A 19768-nucleotide genomic window follows, 5' to 3' on the forward strand; every position below is an offset into this window, starting at 1 on the left:
CTTGTGACAGACAAAGGTTACTTTTAAATGAGCAGATTAAATTTAAATTTAAAGAGCCAGTCTATGCTTTATTTGGCTGTCCAGAGACTCTACTTTTCTTTTTAGACCAAGTACAAGTAGATCCCCCTCTGATTCTGCATTACTACTTATTACCAAGCAACTTGAGTGGAATTAGATCAGACTTATCAAAGTGATTCTGTAACCTGTTCAACCCAGTGCATCAAACTACCGATTGGTCAAAGCCCATGACACCTCAGATATTTCCAAAAGGTGTCTCTTGGCATGTAGGAGAATATATGAACTTAATATTTACATCTAACTTCAGTATAATCTATTATAGTCTTCCTACCACTAATTTTGCTCTCCATTTGGTTGGGTTTAGCCATTAAAACTACTTGGGTGAATGTCTTTAGACATTTGAGCCTTATATTGTGTTGCACCATGGGCATAGGGGCATGTTTGGTAGTCTCATTTTTTGGGCCTTTTAAGAAGGCACGAAGCCATGATCCTGGACAAGAACTTCTATACATCTGTATACTTGTAAAACAGTAAAGTATTTGATTCTGGGTAGAGCTGCAAAGTGGCCATGTTGTTTGTTGAGTGAGGGTACACGCATGATCACTGGCCTGCCTTTCATTACCAGAACTGCTTCTCTTAAAACTCCCGTATCAGCAACATTAAGAGAAAACCTCTTCTTGTTTGACATTGTAGGTCATTAACTCAGCATAGGGCATCACCCTGCTGTTTTGAAAGAATGACAAATGCTAGTAAGTCTAAGGCAGCACATTTTTCCTGTATTAAAATAAAATAACTTAAGAATCTTTATATGGTCCCAGATTATGATGTAAAAATAAGTACTCATGTTTAATGGTACAAATCTTTTTTTTCCTACTATTTTAAATCCGGTTACAATCTGATACAATCACACAGTGCAGAGATTTAATAAAAAAAAGGTAACATAACTAAATTATTGTAATGGAACTCTCCAGCCATCCAATAAAAAATCATTGTCCAGGAATCTCTAAAGTTTAACATTTTTATTTGAACAGGTTCCCGTAGGCCAGGGGTGTCAGAATCCAGTCCTCGAGGGCCAGAATCCTGCATGTTTTTGTTGTTCCCCTCCACCAACACAGCTGATTCAAATCAATCGATCCAGCAGCTTCTCGTCAACCTGTTTGAGTGTCGGTCAGGTGTGTGTTGGAGCATGGAGACAACAAAAACCTGCAGGATACCGGCCCTCCAGGACTGCAGTTTGACACCCCTGCCCCTTTTCTGTGAGCTCTCTCCATCCAGTGAAAGACAGACATGTTTTGACTCTTGTCTTATTGCCTTTCTACCTTTTCCCCCCCTTTTGTATCTTCTTTCGTTACTTTGTTTAATCAGCCATGGTGCGAGTTCAACATGGCCGGTGTGTTGATGTGACGTAGTGCGTTAAGCTAAACCCAAGCAGCAATGTTACATGGTGTCCCAGAATAAATGTCAAGAAGTGCGGTTTCTCAGCCTTGAGATGCTGCAGGGATGCAACAGCTCCAGGAATGTGTGACAGATCCAGGAATGTGCAAGATGAATGTCACTGTCATCAAATGACTCAGGAATGCAGTTATAATGCAAATTTAAGAATTGATTTTTCTTTTAGTGGCCTAAATTGAATAAATAAAAAAAATTCTCCCATGTAAGGTTCTTTATACAACTACTTTAACAATTTGGCATCAGTATGTATAACAGCAGCCTAATATTTAAACTATTTACACATCAGAATGACTACAAATAGCCTTGCGCTTCTCAGATCTGTGTATAGTGATCAGAGAAGAAAATTAAAGAGAGGTTCTCCATTTTTCTAGCAGACAGGTCTTAAGCACAGCGGGAGTTCGGCTGGCACATGATAAAAACTGGAAGTCTGACAACTGCTTTGTGTGTAATATGAAATCTGCATTTACACACAATCTTGAAATAAGTTATGCTGTTGATGGAGTGGAAATCCAAAGAGGAGATTAATTATAAATAAACTCCTTATGAGTTCCCAAAAACTCCACAGCCATCTGTCAACAGAGAGGGAAAAACTTTTCTCCCATTTATCAGCCGGACGAACGGATGGATGGAGGGATGAGAGTTGTGTGATCCCTGGCCAAGCCTTTCTCCATCCGCCCTCCAACCCCCTACGCAGAAATCTCAGCAGCAGCCACTGGCAACACTCGCTCAAGGTCACAGGGACAAAGTCAGGGGTAGAGGAGAGAGAGAGAGAGGGAGAGCGAGAGAAGGAGTGGGGGAGTACACGGAGTGTGTGTCTGTGTGTGCAGTAGCAGGTGTGTTCTTTCCTGTATGTTTGACTCGATGAATAAGAGGTTTATGATAAGGAATAAGGTGTGTATGTGTGTCCATGTGACCGCATTTGTGTGTACAAAGCACAGGGGGGACATGTAATAACTTCTACAACTCCTGTAGCTCTCAGTGTGTGTGTGCATGTGTTTGTGCAAGACTGTGGAATAAAGATGGCTGCTGACTGTGCCACAACTCAGCAGGCTGAGCAACATGACGATAACTAATCGCCTCTGAACCACTGCACTAATGAGCCAAACACACATTCGCACACATCCAGCACCTTGCACTGGTAGACACACCTGTAATATTTCTCCCTACAGCTGTCAGAGAAGAGTTATCCTTTCAAATAATTGGAAAAAGATGTGAACAATTTTATAAATGAGGATTCGTAAAGCTGGTCACACAATTGACTCGTGCAAAACTGAATATGCAAAACTTTCCAGCACACAAGCAGATGGCAACACTCGCAGAACATTATATACAGTATCGATATCCACAGCAGACGGGGCGTGTGCTGGATGTTGCAAGTGATCCATCAGGAACCCTGCTGCCATGCAGAGGTCAAACCCATCAACCCCAGAGACGGTTGCCAGGACAATACACACATCAGCCAGGAAGCAATGACAGCAGGTCTGGCACGCGTCACAGCGTACCATAGGTGACCCAAGTACAGCACAGGGTTCTGACTGAACTTGGTAAGTTTCAGCCCAAGTTAACCGTGACATTTTGTGCAATCCCGCCATGCCGTCCCAAGCAGTTTATGTGCACAGCGCAAATAAGGAGTCCAAAAAAAATCTTCAGAGCATTAATAATTATTTGTACCAGGCTGTGTATATATTCTTTTGTACAATTGATCATGACCTCAGAGAAGCTGCGAAATTTAAACAAGCACAAAAAGAGCTGATTTTTTTCTCTATTCTACTAAATACTAGGGCTGCTTGATTATGATAAATTATAATCACAATTATTTTGACAGAAGTTGAGATCTTGATTATTTAACACAATTATCCAGTATGTTTTAAACAACGCTGCGCGTCGTGTGGTTCGATGTCGCGCATTGTAACCATCTAATGCACGGTTCTGAGTTTTTTAATCCGCTTTTACAGGAACTATTTTACGTTGGCCTTGATGTATGTTTTATGCCAAACAACTGCTGTTAGGCTTTTCTCATTCACCTGTTAAAAGACAGCTGATCTGAACCAGCTGATTAACGCGTTGCTATGGTAACGCCTGTAACGGAGAGATATTACAGTGACTTAACTCACCGAACTGTGTATATGAAAATAATGCAGCCAGTTCTCACTGACAATGGTATAAACTATGTTGTTGTGAACTTCCACAACCTACTGCAGTTATTCTACATTGACCTGCAGCCGGAGCCGACTGAGACCGGCCGCCTGGGAGTGCTTTAGGACGGGAGAGGCTCCCGCTGCTCGTTGCTTACAGTAACTGCAGAACAACATGTGCCTTCAAGTCAGTTGCTTTAAACAAAAAAAAAGTCGCCAGATTTAGCAAGAAACTTGCAAAGTTGGCAACAGTGTCTGAATGAAACCAAAGCAGCTGTGGGAGGAGTTTACAGCACAGCGCTGCAATGCCAGAGACGCTCGATTGGCAGCTGAAGACAGCAGGAGAGGAAACTGCAAAGAGAAAAATAATTGCACCCTTTTATTTTTATGATTGTTGAAAACCCAGATCGTCATTGAGATTAAAATCTGATTAATCGCCCAGCCTTACTAAATACTGTCCTCTGCCTTGCCCGCACTCCTCAAGTTATCATTCACCCAGAAACTCCTCCCGATCCATTCGTCAGCGTACGCTGAACTCACCTGACTAAAAGGTGTTCTGCAGCCCCAGCTACCTTTGTCTCCACTTACCCTTTCTCCTCCCTTGCCTCTTTAACTCCTCTTTTCCTCTCCACTGCCTCTGGGTAAACGTTTGTCGGTGGAACACAAGAGTCTCAGGTAAAGATATGCAGATTAACTCGTTTGCATAACGAGCTCTTATTTGCCAGTCTAATTACAGTGGCATGCTGAGGCCGTCCCAGAGCTGCCCTCAGGTTTCATTAGTGAGCTTCGTTAAGAGGTTTGTTAACGGGCAGCTAATCCTTTCCTCCTTCTTTAGCAAACAGTGGAGACTGAAGGTCTTAAAAAGACTCCTTCTACGTTCAAGGATACACACATATAGATTTAGTAAGAAAACACACGACACGCTCACACAAACACAATACTTAAGTACTCGAGAGGCAAATGAGCTGGTTAGTTTGCAGAACACAATGCCTTTACTATGAAAACCACACACTTAAATACAATCATAAAAAGTGCACCGACTCAAATGCAGTAATCCACAAAAGAACCATATCATACACAGAAACTTGAAGGTCACAATAAAGCACAGTTAATAAAGATCATAGGAAAAAACTAAAAAACACAGAGTAGCACAAACACACATGGAGTATTTTGTATTCTTTGAAAACTTGTTTATTCTTATTTCTGTCAAGTTATTTCTGACCTTTGTTCTTTTCTTGCCAGCACCAGTTGTTTGCCATTTATTACTTTATTTTGTCTATACTCTCCTTTTGCTATATCATCCTGATTAGCTTTTTTTTTTTTTTTTGATAATCTGTAAGTACTGTAGGTCTGTGTGTCTAAATTTAACTCCTTCCCTGCAAATGAAACCAAGCTAACATGCATACACAGGGAAAACATGCTAACTCCACACAGAAAGACCCCCGTTCAACCCTGCCCCCAGCCGGGGCTCAAACCAGCAACCTACCTGCTGTAAGGCTGCAGTGCTTACCGCTACACCACCATGTTACCCAGTATTTCATCAAGTGACTTTAAAATGTCGCTTTCTACTTAAATATTTGCTTGTGATCTACAACAGCAGTTGTTTACTATTCGTTATTTGTTTTTTACATCTTTGTTTTTAATGGGTTTTATTTATACATACGTATATCGAAAACAATTTATTTATAAATGCAGTCAATGTTTGTGCAGTGGATGGAGAATAAATAGAGAACACCACATGTGCAGGTTTGTATCCATTTTCTCTATCAGTTTTGTGGAGAGAGATGTTAATTATAAATGTCTTCCAACCAAAATCAGGAACGCTGTTGTCGTCCAGTCTCTCAGACTTGGCATTTACAAATCCTGCCATCATTTGTTAGTCCAAAACATAAGTGTTGGTTGGAGTTAGAGGACAATCAGAGCACAGCCTGACATTTCTGTGTCTCCACATTAGGTCTTTCAAAATGACAAAATTTCAAAGCTATAGTGCGTCAGGGGAAACTGCTGAAGATTTTTTGATTTGTTTTGTGTTTTTAAGATGCTGAGTCTAACAGAATGAGTTGGAAATGTGAACAACAAAACATAAAAAGATCAAATAGCAAGTTTAAGAACTCAAAATACAAGAGTAAAGTGCCAGAACTTCCCATTCATGCACTTTATGCAAGGCGTCTGCAGAACCAACAGTAATAGAAAGTTAAAATAAAGGTCAAGTGACTGGTTTAAGTTCTCTCCACCAAACCTGAAGAAGGTTGCGTGAGACTGATAATTGTTGTGTAGTCTCTGCGAGTGAGTCAGCGTCTATAATCACCAAGGCGTCACTCTGATCTACAACAGATGCGGCTTGAGCGGTTTCTAAAGTACATCCTCGCCTTAAAATTTCCTGACATCACACTGCTTTTAGTCACTTTTATCTTGCATTTCTCGTGACATTTCTTGCACCTGCTAGAAAATGTAATTTAGTCTGTCACAGATCCCAGATCATGCAACACCTCATTTTATTGCAATAAAACAGGAACAAAATTCAGTCACTGATGGATCAGGCAAATGGATGCTCGAAAGAACAAGGATGAGACAAAAGGTCACAGTCTAAATGAGACAGTTTAAAGAAAACAAACACAAACAAGATTGTAATTCAATTACTCTGCGTTTCTGTGTTGATTCTATCCACTACAACCTCTCTGCCTCCCCCTCCCTGGCCTCTTAGTAGACCTCAGGGAACGATGCCCAAAATCCTTACACCATCTCCCTTTGACGAGTAGAGTGCAGCCGAGTCGAGCATGTTAAACATTATGTAGATGGAGTCCTGATGCTACTGGGAGCTTTGTAAATAGTGAAAATCTCCGCTCTAATGCCAGCCTACAGGCTAAGAGCAGCACAGAATGAAATGTTAAATCTCTTGCTAGTGCCCCAGCTTCTTCCTTTCCTAAATACACCCCCCCACCCCCTTCCCTATTCCTTTGTTTTCTCAATCTGTTTTTCTTGTCTTTTTCTCTCCACTTATTTTCACTCTCATTACTTAATTTGTTTTGTTGTATTTTTCCCCTTTTCATCTTATTCCAGTGTTTCCTCCTTCCCTCCCTCCACCACCCAGTCTCATTTCACACCGATATTTTTTTTCATCCTCTTTATTTCTCACCCCCCACCCCCACCAAAAGCACCCATATCCACCTCGGCCTAGCCATCTCCGTCTCGCTTCTCTTAACAGTTTCCATTCTTCCGCCTCGCACGCTCGGATACTGCATCTAATGCCATTAAGTGTTTGCAGCAGCTTTGAGCCAAGCAATCTAAGGTCCAGGTCCCTGAACTTCATACGCTGCGGCACAAATACGGAGCTAATTAAAAACACCTGTATGTGCAAACATAAGACTAATTAGATTTAAAACATCTGTGAACTCATATTTGTTTCAACACCTGCACAAACTGCTGCATCAGCTGTACAAGACCCACAGACCAAATGCATTTCCATAACAGGAAGTTTCTGAGCAAAGCGTGGCAAGAGAGATGAACCACTTTCTGCCCATGAGCAAGGCATTGAACCCCTTCCAACTAAGTCAAATGCAGAGCCCAAATTTTTTCCCCTCACATGTAAAAATACATCAAGCGTCCTTGATTAGTCATGTCTTTGATTTCACATTAGTCCCACAATATAATCATTTGATAAGCTTAACATATTCATCTGGTGTAAACAACACCTTTGACTGTGTCAGTCAGACACTTTCTTTTCCATAAAGCTTTGATACTGAGGTTGCTTTAATCTTAATCTTTGCTGCTCATAATGCTGCTGATGTGCTTTTTAAACTTTCAGACTTAAAATAGGATCCAGACTGAGCAGGTCTGAGTGTGTTACAAATTACTTTTATTTTTTTTGTATTCTAAACAGTAAAATGAGAATTTCTGTATTGCACCAAAACTTAAACTGACAGCCTTATATGACGTCACAGAAACCCAACTCATGTTTCTGACTGCCTTTCCAACATAAAGGACTGCGATAGTGCGAGTTAACAGCAGTTGTCACATTTTGAAAGATTTGACTGCATCTGAAAGGAAAGCGTACCTACATTTGGGGGCAGTTTTATGGTCTCTGAAGTTGTAGTCTCCATCTCTGTCATTCAGATGAACCAAGTTTTAGAGTTTTCTTCTCTAACAGACCTGAAACAAATGGCTGATTCCTTTGTCTGCATGTCCCTCAGCTCTGCAGAGGCCTCTAACGACCCATTCGTTTGGTTCAGGTGTGTTGGAGAAGGGACGCAGATTAGTAGATCATAAGGACAGAGTTGTGGACCTCTGTGGTGAAGAAATAAAAAGACAACTAAATATTTCCAAAGTGGGGGAATACCTTAAAGTGGAACTATTATGTGCATTTCAGGCTAATCTATTTTTATTTCTGAGACCAGAAGGGCTGCGATTGATGGAGTTATTGTGACAAATTGCTTTATGTACTTCAGACCGACCCTCTCCGTAGGCTGTCAGATCAGCCTGCGGGCAAAACGAGTGGATTGAGACTCTTCCGCATTAAGCCCCGCCTCCCGCCATTGCACTACATCGGGAGCGCGCACCGCACCTGCTTTCGCCGTCATTGTGACGTCTCATAAACAGAAGGATTAGGCTAATATGAACTCAATAAAAAAAATAAATAAATAAATACCATGTCAACACATAGCATACAGCCCTACATGTTGGAACCTGAATCAGATCCTGAAAACAAAGTGGAAAACAGCAACCCACAGCAACGAATGCAGCAGGATGTCTCTCTTTGGTAAACTCACCAGCCATCGTTGGAAATAACTTTATCCGACGTTTTCCACCCGCCTGATGTATTTGTACATGCCCTTGTTAACCAGTAGAAGGTAACCAATCACTGAACCTTATTCCCCGGAAAGTCACAAAGATTTCGAAGTAGAAAAAACTCTCTAAAACGACGAGTTTTTTTGTCGCTCTGGAAACCAAATGGCCAGAGTCCTGGAACTCAAACTCAAACATGCATTTAGGTGATAAAAAACAGTGTCGTTCACATGTCTGATGAGGATTCAACACTGTAACACTGTAGAAAGCTCAGAAAACTGGAACTACCATAATAGCACCCCTTTAACTAATCTACAGGGTAACTTGCAGACATTTAATTCCCAAAGTATTTAAAGTGTTGTTAAAGTTATCACAGTGTCAGAGAAGACAGCATTTGCATTTCCAAGTTCCAGGAAGGCTGGGATTCACATCAGTCAACACAAACAAAAATGGAAAGTCAATCACAAATTGGTTGCTCTTGTCAGGATAAAGAAATCACCAAAACTTTCACCTTCTTAACAAGCCAAGGACATGATTGCCTTTAGAACTTCAGCAATGTCAGTGTTTTAAGATCTGATGAGAACATTAATAAATTAATTCATTCATGGTCTTGAGGGGGTCTATCCCAGCTATGTTCAGGTAAGAGACAGGGCACAGCAGGGCCTAGCTTGAAATGAGCTGTCGCTATAATGTCACAAGGTTTCAGCTGACAATGTGATGATTCTGCTTTGTGGATCTTTTGCTTATTAGTTCATTTGTTTGACTTTTCATCTCCCATTAAGTTCAATTCAACTCTGATTTTCAGACACATGTAGATTTACTTACCTTTCCTTTGGTCTCTAATTCATGTTTTTAAAGAGCAACTGAAGTGCAAAAGACAAAGGACAAAATGTTTTATGATTAAATTAACCAAAAAGCCTTTTTATTATGTGATTTTCTAGAGATACGTAAATCATTCACCCATTCTGTCAAACACGCTGTCAAACATCCTCGACTCATTTTTGCACCGTAAATGTTACAAAAAAATACTTTGTTCTTTTGATTTAGGTACTGTCCCATTAGCTGTTTTTTTAAAGGATCAATAGACACCACAGTGATTTTAGATAAACCACCAAAAAAAATCAAGTAGACATCAATAAAATAAAAAGGAAAAGATAACATTATGACAATTAGCCTGCTATGAGGAGAACGTCCTGATAAACCACATAGCAGCATCCATAACCTAATACCCATACTGATGGAAAAAATAGATAAATAAATGAACATTTCAGGTACACCGCATACAGAACAAGAATAACCATTTAGTTCTTTCTATCGTCCAAGGACGAGAGTAAAAAGACACCCCAGCTAATAGATTTCTGTGTGTGTCTAAAGTGCATGTCTCGCTCCACTAACTCCACTTCTCATGTTTTTTTTTTCTTCTCCTAGTGCACATGCGGTTATAGGTTTGAAATCAATTTGGCATAGATGAAAGTTTTCAATTTCATTAGCTTGATCAAATGGACCCCTGTTAACAGGCAGCGGTAATAGAAAATCATTTAGGCCGAGCAGCTCACACAATCTCAAAGGGCTGGTTAAGAGGTGCTCTGAGAGGGAGAGATGGAGTTAGAAAGGAGAGGAAGAAGGGGACAACGGAGTCAGAAGACAGACAGTATGGGTTAATATCTACGGTAGAAAGGACAGCAACAAAATGGGAAGAACATGAATGGAGCTTTGAAAGGAGGACGTGAAAAAATCCCAGCAGTACAAGTGACAGAATGAGAGATGTAAGAAGTAGACAGTAGTAAGAAGAAAAAACTGCATTTGAGCAGAGGACGTAAAAACAAAAATGGAAAGAAATTACATAAAAGAATGAACTTTCCTTTAGGAATTCTAAGGTATACACAACTAATAGATGTATGAGGATTATTACATGAACAAACAAAGGGAGGCAAGGAAACCGAAGTCTCCTCTTGTTGTTCGCTGCTCTTTGTGCTGAACTAATATCTAGTACAAAGACTGGACACACTTTTCCATTATAACCAGTGGGAGAGTGAGTCCAAACTTTTGACAAGGAGTGTATGAAAGAAAAATGATATAATGAGGTCTGGATTCTCCTTTCAAATTCAGTAGGTGGGTGTGCCCAAGTTTTTTACTGGTGCTGTATATACTGCATTTTAGTCTTCAAAGGACTTAGTAGCAATGTAAAATAAATATTTCTCCTGCACTATAAATACAGATGGGAAGTGATTTAAATTAGAAAAGGAGAGGAGTTTAGTAACACAGATAAAATCTAAAGAAATATATATATATATATATATATATATATTTTGAGTCATGTTTGAACCCTGATCTTATTTATATATGTTTATACTATTAGACAGTAAAAATCATAAATCATGCGGACAGATGCCCTATGACCCACAGCATGACTTTTAATTAATATAAAATATGTATTATTATTATTATTATTATTATTATTATTATTATTATTATTATTATTATTATTATTATGGTGTGTGGGTTCAATTTAACAGAAAGAAAATAAATAAAAGGGTGCAAATTCAAATATGTGTAAAAAGTCTTGGTTCGAATAGAAATGGCAGAAAATAAACTGCACAAGCTTGTGTTAAAAAAAAAGACTGGATGCTTGCAATTAAAAATGTTTGAATTATTTGTTTGTTTTTTTAAAAATAAATAGACTCCATTTTAATTCTTAACATTTTAGTTTATGAGCACAAAGTGTCACTTTCAATGTATTATATTTATTTTCTGCACATCAAAACAGCAACATGAAGCATGTTTTAAAGAAGGTTCGAGACTGACCTATCTGGATCAAGTATGTGAAAATACCTGAAAAAGACAAATAATATTTTGTTAGATTATAACTTCGGTACTTCATCCTAAAAGATTATATTTGAGGAACTTACACAACCTACACTGACTACTGTCACATTCTCATATTTCTTCATATTTTAATCGGTTGTTCCTAAACTGTCACACGAGCAAGTCGTGCACTCATGCAAAGTGAATTAAATCTATGAGGTAAAACCTTTTTCATGTTTCTTCTACATCCGCAAATCATCACAAATAAAAAACGCAAATGAAATAAATAAAATTCTTCCAAATTCAATAATAAAATTGTTAATCTTAATCCATTGTTAGTTTCCTCCGAGTCATTGAGTCGTAATGATAATGATCAGCCAGTTTTTCCTCTCACACACGTGCGCACTTCCACATGCAGAGTGTGCAGTTAATCCGTCAAGTGAAACTAATGCAGGGGGAAATGTGTTGCTGATTAGCTCAACCTCAAACCCCAAGACTTGACTTCCAGGCCCACATTAGTAGTCACACATACACACACACAACAACAGTGCGCTAACACACAGGCATCCACACACAAAATGAGCCTGGCTATTCATGCTAATCTGAGGGAAAATGACTTGCTCATTAGCAAGACCCTTAAACCTCTCGACAGGCCTTTGAAAGCCATGCCGCCTCATGGTCACAGAGTCCACACCGAAGTGCTGGCTCTCGCAGACACAGGTTTCATGCGAAGGGAGAGTTGTATTCGTTAAGTTTAGGAAACCGTGCGGAGATTCTATAAGCTGCAAAATGTAAAAACTGTTAGCACTTTAATGCACTCATGAGGACAAACAGATGACTGTACAGTATGGCTCAGACATCTAAAACTAACAAGCAATCCAAACAAATCAATAAAAAGGTGTTTGAAGGGATGAAACCATCTTTTCTCGCTTTTGTCCCCTCATGGATGTTTGGTCAGCATCCCTTCTCTCTCCCTGAGTTTGTTTTCCAATGTGTCCACATAGAAGTTCACCATTCAAATAATGTAAATGCCAAACGCACAGCCGGCAGCATCACGTCCACTGGGCCTGTAACCATGGCAACCCCTCCAAAAAAAAGGGAGGAGAAGTTTGTTGCAGAAGGACGAAGGGTGCAATGTCACACGTCAACGACGCTACTAAAGAACTTGGTTTCCTATCCAGGCTGTTTTAGTGTGTGACCACAACCAAGCCGTATCTGGAAATGAAAACTTTCTAAATAAAATGTTTATTGGTAAGATGTGACCGACATCAGCTGTCAGATATCTGAGTAAAGAAGTTTGTCACCCACCCCACCCTCACTCGGAACTGGCAGACTGGCATAAGCATTCACTTCCATCACTTCTACCTTTGTAAGAGGAATGTCTGTCCGGCAGTCTGCTGTTTTATGAGTCATCCTACTGAAACCATAAGGGCCAGATTATACTGGAAAAGAGCAGCTCTGGACAAAGCATGCAGACACTGGAGCAGATGGTGTCGCCCAGTATCATTTAATCACAGGACAACAGCGTGTGTGTGCTCTTTTTCGACTGCTTTTTGCAAACTGGCATACACAACACTTGTGCAGCAAAGAAAAGACGGAGACGATGATCAGCCACTGAGTAAAGTTCTAGAAATGTTGTTCTTCCTTTTCAACAGAACTGAAACAAGCACTTATAATGTAGTGAACTGATTACTTTCAAACACAAAGGTGCAAAACGTCAGGAAACTGATGAGAGCATGTGATCAGCCGCCTTGACCTTTTGCACCAAAACCAACTTGTTTCAGATAAAGCATGTGCTATGATTGTACATTTTATGTGTCCAATTCATCAACGAATTCAATGAATGAATTGGACTTAAACTGGATTCACCACATCAAACTTTCACTGCTAAGCAAAGTGCCTTGAGATAACATTTAGAAACGTGAAAAGAAATCAGTTTTCTCTTCATACTTTCAGTTTTATTAAGTTTTTTTTTCCTTTATCAACAATTTGTAATTACACAATAACTAGTAACACATTCTTCATCGCACCTTTCATTTCTATGTCAAAGAGACAAAAATGCATTGTAATGCATGTATGCATGTGGCTGAACATGCCTGTCTGTGTAAATACAGTATGTCCGAGCCCTGGAGCAAACAGCATCTTTGTGGATGAGATTTACTGATAGGAGGAAGTGACAGAGTGGATGAATAGTCTCTCAGGGGAAGATAGAATCTCGCTCTCTGTCACTGTATTCAATCTCTGTATCACCTCCTTCTCCTCTGCGTGATGACAGGAAGAGCAGGATGATGAGAGCCAATCCAACCCTCATCTCACACACACACACACACACACACACACACACACACACACATATTATACATATATATATATATATATATATATATATATATATATATATATATATATATATATATATATATATAATTAAAAGCATTAAAAGTGACAATATCTGCAATCATAGCTGAGTAAATACAAAATATAATTTTCTATTTACTCAGCTCAGACATTTTATATTAATTAAGTGTCATTTTATAGAATGACACTTAATTAATATAAAATGTCAAAACAGTGTGCTTTAAAGTGAAAAATGTGCCATTTCTCCAGCTTGCTGTCACAAACATTCATGCTTTCACTTCAGCCACAGCAAGTTGAAATCAAAGTTCCTTTACTTCTCTGTTTAATTTCTGCGTGTTTTTCCATCAGCAGAAGCAGCTCAGCGTTTGAATTATCAGTCATTCGTACAGCACTGTAAATTGCTCCTGTCTGCAGTGAGAGTTGCAGAGAAAAGGCTTGATGGATTCATTCAACAGGTTGTTTTTCGTTTTTTTTTTTTTTAAAGACAAGAGAATCCCTGTCTTGTAATTTCCCAAACAACAGAACCTGCAGTCGCACCGAAACACAAAAAGTCAATATTGGACAAAGTGAAATTTTACAATAGCTGAGAAACTGAATGGGAGTGAAAAGTGTCTCTTGTCCACTCTTTCTTGTACGTCCACTTTTGATTTTCCCTATCTCTATGACCTTCTCCACCGCATCTCTCTGCTCTGCCCTCTCACTGTTGCCATGACAAAACGTAATGCGAGTGTGTGCACATGTGTGTCACCAAAGCAGACAGAAAAAAAAGACTCCTACTGATGGGACATCATCCTGATTGATAACTGTCTTCATTACTCATTTGTGTAAGAATGAGCCATCTCTGTGTTTGGGTGTTGAAACAATGAATGACCACATGACTGCGTTGGTTTGAAGGCACATGTGTGTCTGTGAGTGTGTGTACACGACAGATACGAGTGTGTGGCTGCATGAGTCAGTCAATGAAAGAAACACAACAATGACACACACAAAAATAAACAATAGCATTTAGGAGGGACAGGCTAAAAGGACTACCAGTGTTGTGGGTGCATGTGTGTGTGTGTGTGTGTGTGTCAGTGATTTTATGTCAGTAATTATTAATGTTCTGTATTGCATGAGTAATGGTGCAGAGAGCTGACATTCTTCTACAGGTTAACAATGTAGTGCAAAAAGCACTCAAGCACACACAAAGGCCAACACACACACACACACAGTAAAAGGAGCAGTGTGGCTAGTTTTATTCTGGACCTAACACACAAACACACACACAAAACAAATCCAATGTCCACTGGTTAACCCTTGCAATGAGCAGTTTGCTGTCGTCTTATGGAGGAAATAAACACGTTTTGCACAGAAAGCAGGAACAAAACGGCGACTTCAACAGAAGTGTTGGTATTGAAACGAGCTGCTGAACACGGTGCTAAATCCCTTTAAATTAGCTGAGCGGTAATGCACATGCAAGTGAAACTGTAGACTGAGACTGATGAGGTTTCCTTCCACGTTTCAAGTCAGTCAGCCAATTACAAACAAGGATCCGCCTGGAGGAAAATTGCTCTGGGTCCGTATGAATATGGCTGCAGTGTTAAAGACTGTAAAAAGATTCATTAATAAATATTAGTTTGAAGAAATGTGAGTGTCTTGATTAATAGAAATATCCCTCCTCTGACAAACAGATAGAGGTGTTTTACATTTGAGAATTATATCAACTCAGTGCTCTCTTGTGGACAAAATGTAAATAAATCACTTGGCTATGTGCAGAATTTCATCTCTGTGATTTTTATTTGCAGGAACTGCACAGTCGTATATCTCCAGGGAATTTATAAGTGATATAATTGACAGCTAAATGTATTAACAAATATTAAAATGATTAATGCCAAACTGATACTATGCAAAGCATGAAAGTCGTCTGAAAATTTAAACATTAAATGCAGATAAATTCCACAAACTTTAAAAGTTTTTATAGATTGAAACGCTGTGAAGCGAAGCCTTATGCAAGTTAGACTTCCAAATGTACGCAACACACCTTTGGGAACAACATCTAGTGTGATGTCTGCAGAGTTGACAGTGGCAATGCTTTTTAACTCACAAACTATGGCTGCAATTTGCTCCATGTAAAGAAGCACTGGGGATGGCCATCCCAAAGGCGGGGAACATCATAGAATAAAAAAAAATATCACAGCTCAAATAGACTTTCTTCTGCGTGGTATTCCCCTACGTTTCATTTATCATATTTTACTGCCGTCTAACGTACGTTTAGGTCCAGTAGTCACAATGCAACTGGCAACCCGAAACATCTAACACTTAGTATTTTATTCTATTCTTCGGTCTGTCATGCCATGATAGAGAACCGCAGTTCTGGAGCCAGTATAAAGAGCTTTGCCAAATGTCTCTCATCCGTAACACCCCAACATTTCTACTTGGGTGGAATGGATTGACCTGCTGCGTGCATACCTTGCCCCGTGGCTAAAATGCTCCGCTAAGATGGCTTCTACCCTGCTGGTTCTTTAAGGATGAAGGCGACCAAGTGGATTGATGAATACATATGCATGCAGGGTTGCGTGACTGCACAGGTAATTTCTGTCTGCCCATCCCTGTTCTCATGCTGAGATTACAGAACCCATCCTAACCCTACCCCCCAGCCCCCCTGGTGACTCTTGAGCCTCTGAACCTTCAAGACCAAACTTTTTGCTTCTGAACAGGCATCTCTCTGATGCTCGGCTTTTGAACAAAACCCATGATGACATCCTGGAGACGACCTGGATGATGAAATAAGATGATGATGTAATTAGACTTAAATTGAGTACTATGAAAATGGATTTGCCACGAAGGGTTGATGGGAGCGACACAAACACTGTCAGGTGGGGAGAAACTGTAAAGGCCGATGTGTAAGTAAATAAAGACGTGCCAAGAAACATGACGAACTGATAAGTGTATGCGCTGGTTGTAAATACAAACACAGGCGACACTGTTCCTTTCTACAGCAACACTGGAACATAAGCTGGAGAAACACTTGCTGGATGCGCTGGTGCTTGCAATGCACAGAGAATGGCTGAGAAAGGGAGGGATGGAGGGAGAGACTGAGAGGGGGGGGTGAGGTTAGTGTTTTGCTTTTTAAAACAGCCTTAGGTGGTCATTATACCAATAGAGCCAGAGCTCCCCAGTGTCCAATAAAAATTGTTTAACCACAGCCAAGATGTAATGGACCTTTCCCAGCGCATGTGAGAGTATGTGTGTGTGTGTGTGTGTGAGAGAGAGTCTGAGACAGAACAAGAAAAGAACAGTATGACTGGCCGCAATAACCACCAAAGGAGCTACTAAACTGCAGTCAATGAGCAACATTCAGTGTGAAACAAAAAGGTACAGGCAGTCCCTGACCACATGGAAACTTATTTTTAAAAAATATATGGAAAAGAGGAGAACAAAATGAGGAGAAGAGAAAAAGACGGAATATGCGGATGATTTCATAGTTTGGTTGTTCAGCCGGCCACAGCTGTTTTCCGGCGCGTCGCAGCCCTCCGCCTATCGGAGCGTCGCGCGCCGTAACCGCGACGACCACCGCGCGCAGGGCTTCACAACGCAGCCACTGTTAACAACTCAGTGGACCCTGACTTATCCAAGCTGATTAAAGCACACGAATGGAGCCCCGCACGTAAACACACGCACAAAATTAAAAAAAATAAATAATCGCGGGGAATCTGATTGTAATGCCAGAAGACTGTGCGGAAAACCGAGGCGTGCAAACCCACTCAGAGATCTGCCTGCGCTCTTTTACACTTTCTTCTGCGTCTTGTTTTGGTGTTTTTCTCCTTCCTCCTTTCCTCTGAACAACCGAGTTGCCTTTTGGAGAGTTATCCGACCTGAATTCAAACCATCTGAATAGTTTTTGTTCCTGGGGAGGACACCTGTTCAAGCTGTTGGGGATTGGGGATAAAAAATATTAAAACAACCTACTATGTCGGATTTATTCAGTAAAATTAGAAAAATTGTAGCCATTTCTTGTATTTTTCGTAACGTAAGCTGTAAGAAAGAAAGAGTTCTGCGTAAGCAAACCAGTTCTAAATCAGACGAATTAAGAAGTTTATTTTAATTTACTTTCCTTAACTATTTAAGAAAGGTGAAGCAAGACATGATACTCTTCACAAGACATGATACTCTTCAGAGAAAAATAAGAGACGAAGGCAAAGCTGGTCTTAACATCTTGAGCTCCACCAAACCGGAGACGGTGACATCTTCCCACTTAGCTCATGCAGAGACGGTCTGTGTTTTCTATCTGAAATAAAAACCCAAAAGCAGGTTTAGTCTGGAGATTCTCGGTGCTGAAATCCTGATTAGCCCGCATGTGTCTCGGATGGGATCAGTTTGAACGCATTTGTCATTTGACGTGATAAAACTCCTTATTCCTACACGCGTGTACAAGTGTGCATGAGGTTGGATGAGAGCGTTTTTAATCTGTTTCCACTATGTATGAAACCCTCCCAGCATCGCTTCAGACTTGTTTGGACTGTTTTAACAGCACGTTTACGGGCCATGTTACGTTTCAGAGTTTTCTTTGCGGAGAGGGAGGGTGTTTAAACTTAGTTTTGGGCTGGGAATCCTCTTTGTCTTTTTGAAAAACACTTTCCTTCCTCTTCAATACGCACTGTGACGCAGCTTACACGTTAGTAGAAAAAAAAATTACGACCAGGTCGCCTGTAAGGTGTTTTCAAATACGAAGCAAAGTGAGTAAAATTTGCCAAAACAAAATAGATGTTCAAGTAGAACATTTGTGCGACATAATGTCCTTCCAGACAAGCAGTTAAATAACAGTGAAGCTGGGAAGTTTTCTTTTGCATTTGCATCTCTTACCTTTCCACAGGAACAGAAAAAGCACCGTCTTCCAGAGGCGACATCCCACCGGTGCGCTGAACCATCTCCCGCCGGTCTCCATACCTCCGGTTGTTGACAGTCTGCGGGACTGTTCGCACAGCGGGCTGAAAACGTGGGTCTTTTTATTACTTTATAAATATGTATATTACTATAGCTTCCCCTTTCCGACCAAAAAGATCACTATCGCATCGGTGACATGAGTAATCTCATTTTGACCAAACTGCGCTCCAGCTGTGCTTGACCAAAGCTTGGAGTAGGCTAAACTAGAAATCCTTGTGGTCTGTAATGAAGAAAAAAGTCTGCAAATCCCGCGCAGACTGGTTTATTTCTTTAAATCCTCACTGTTTAAGAAAAAAAAAAAAAAACTCTGGCATGTCTCTTCAAGCCAAACCCGACGAATGAACCCGTTTCCCTCCGGTGTGGGCTCTTCTTCCCCCGCGTGCGCTCCTTAGCTTCATGCATCCAAACGGGACGGTTTCAGCTCGGTGTCGCTGCCCTCTTTCACACTTTCCTCCCCTCCAAAGTTAAAACACACCAACTGGAGAGTCTCTACAACTCCTTTAATGATGTTTCTTTTTAAAAGTCCACTTCAAAGGCGATTTTTAAGCAACGAAAGCCAACAAAACTCTTCACTAAAAGGCTTGTGTGAAAACAAATCCAAAAAATTCCGCTTACTCCGCCAGCAGCAACGTCCTCTCTCCCCTCGTTTTCTCCCCCAGTGTTGTCTGTCCACTGACTGTCCTCTTGCTGTGCGAGTGAGTTATCCGTGTGTGCGCGCCTGGACCCAAGTTGAGAGTCTGCGTTCAGTCCTCCGCGAGATGGAGGGAGGAGAGGACAGAAGAGGAGGTCTGACGCTTCCACCAGCCGGCAGAGGAGGAGGAGGAGGAGGAGGGGGAAGGGGTGGGGGGTAGCAGCAAGCACTCAGGGGCTTGGGAAGCTGCGAGAAGGCGGGATTTCAGCATATGAATGACAGTTAAATCACCAATGGAGTGCGTAAGATTTCATCAGGATTTTTGTTTTCCACCTTTCTTTGGATGGTTTACCTCTTAGTTTTCTTTTAGATATACTCAGTGCAGTATATACTTTTTTATAGCTCAAAGAAAGACCGAGAAACTCAAATAAAAGAAGGGAAAGGAGTCACACTGTCAGTGTGTGAGAAACAGGTTAAAGGATTGAAGAAGTTTACTGGAGCTTTTCATGCCGGAGAGACTAAATGAAAAAGTTTTAAGAGGCTATCCCATAACGGCACCCCCCTTTCCTGCTGACTTGTTGGCGTGCGCGTTGATTTCAATTGGGTGTGCACGCGCGGGAGAATCCGTGCGGGGTTGTTTTTTTTTTGGTTTTTTTTATCCTCC

At 40.6% G+C, this 19768-nt stretch overlaps 1 protein-coding gene across 1 annotated transcript in view; it reads right to left on the reverse strand.

Annotated features, from left to right (window-relative positions):
- LOC306764356 (transmembrane protein 132C) overlaps window positions 1–18474 on the reverse strand; it is a gene marked incomplete at both ends in the record, with an annotated part of 272386 nt that extends 253912 nt beyond the window's left edge. Inside the window, one exon of the mRNA XM_079251499.1 lies at window positions 18393–18474. Coding sequence (XP_079107625.1) covers window positions 18393–18474 — 82 coding nt within the window. The remainder of the gene's footprint in view (window positions 1–18392) is intronic.
- Between the last annotated feature and the right edge of the window lie 1294 nt (window positions 18475–19768).

The sequence above is a fragment of the Telmatherina bonti genome (assembly GCF_933228915.1).
Source record: "Telmatherina bonti genome assembly, chromosome: 13".
NCBI classification, from domain to species: domain Eukaryota; kingdom Metazoa; phylum Chordata; class Actinopteri; order Atheriniformes; family Telmatherinidae; genus Telmatherina; species Telmatherina bonti.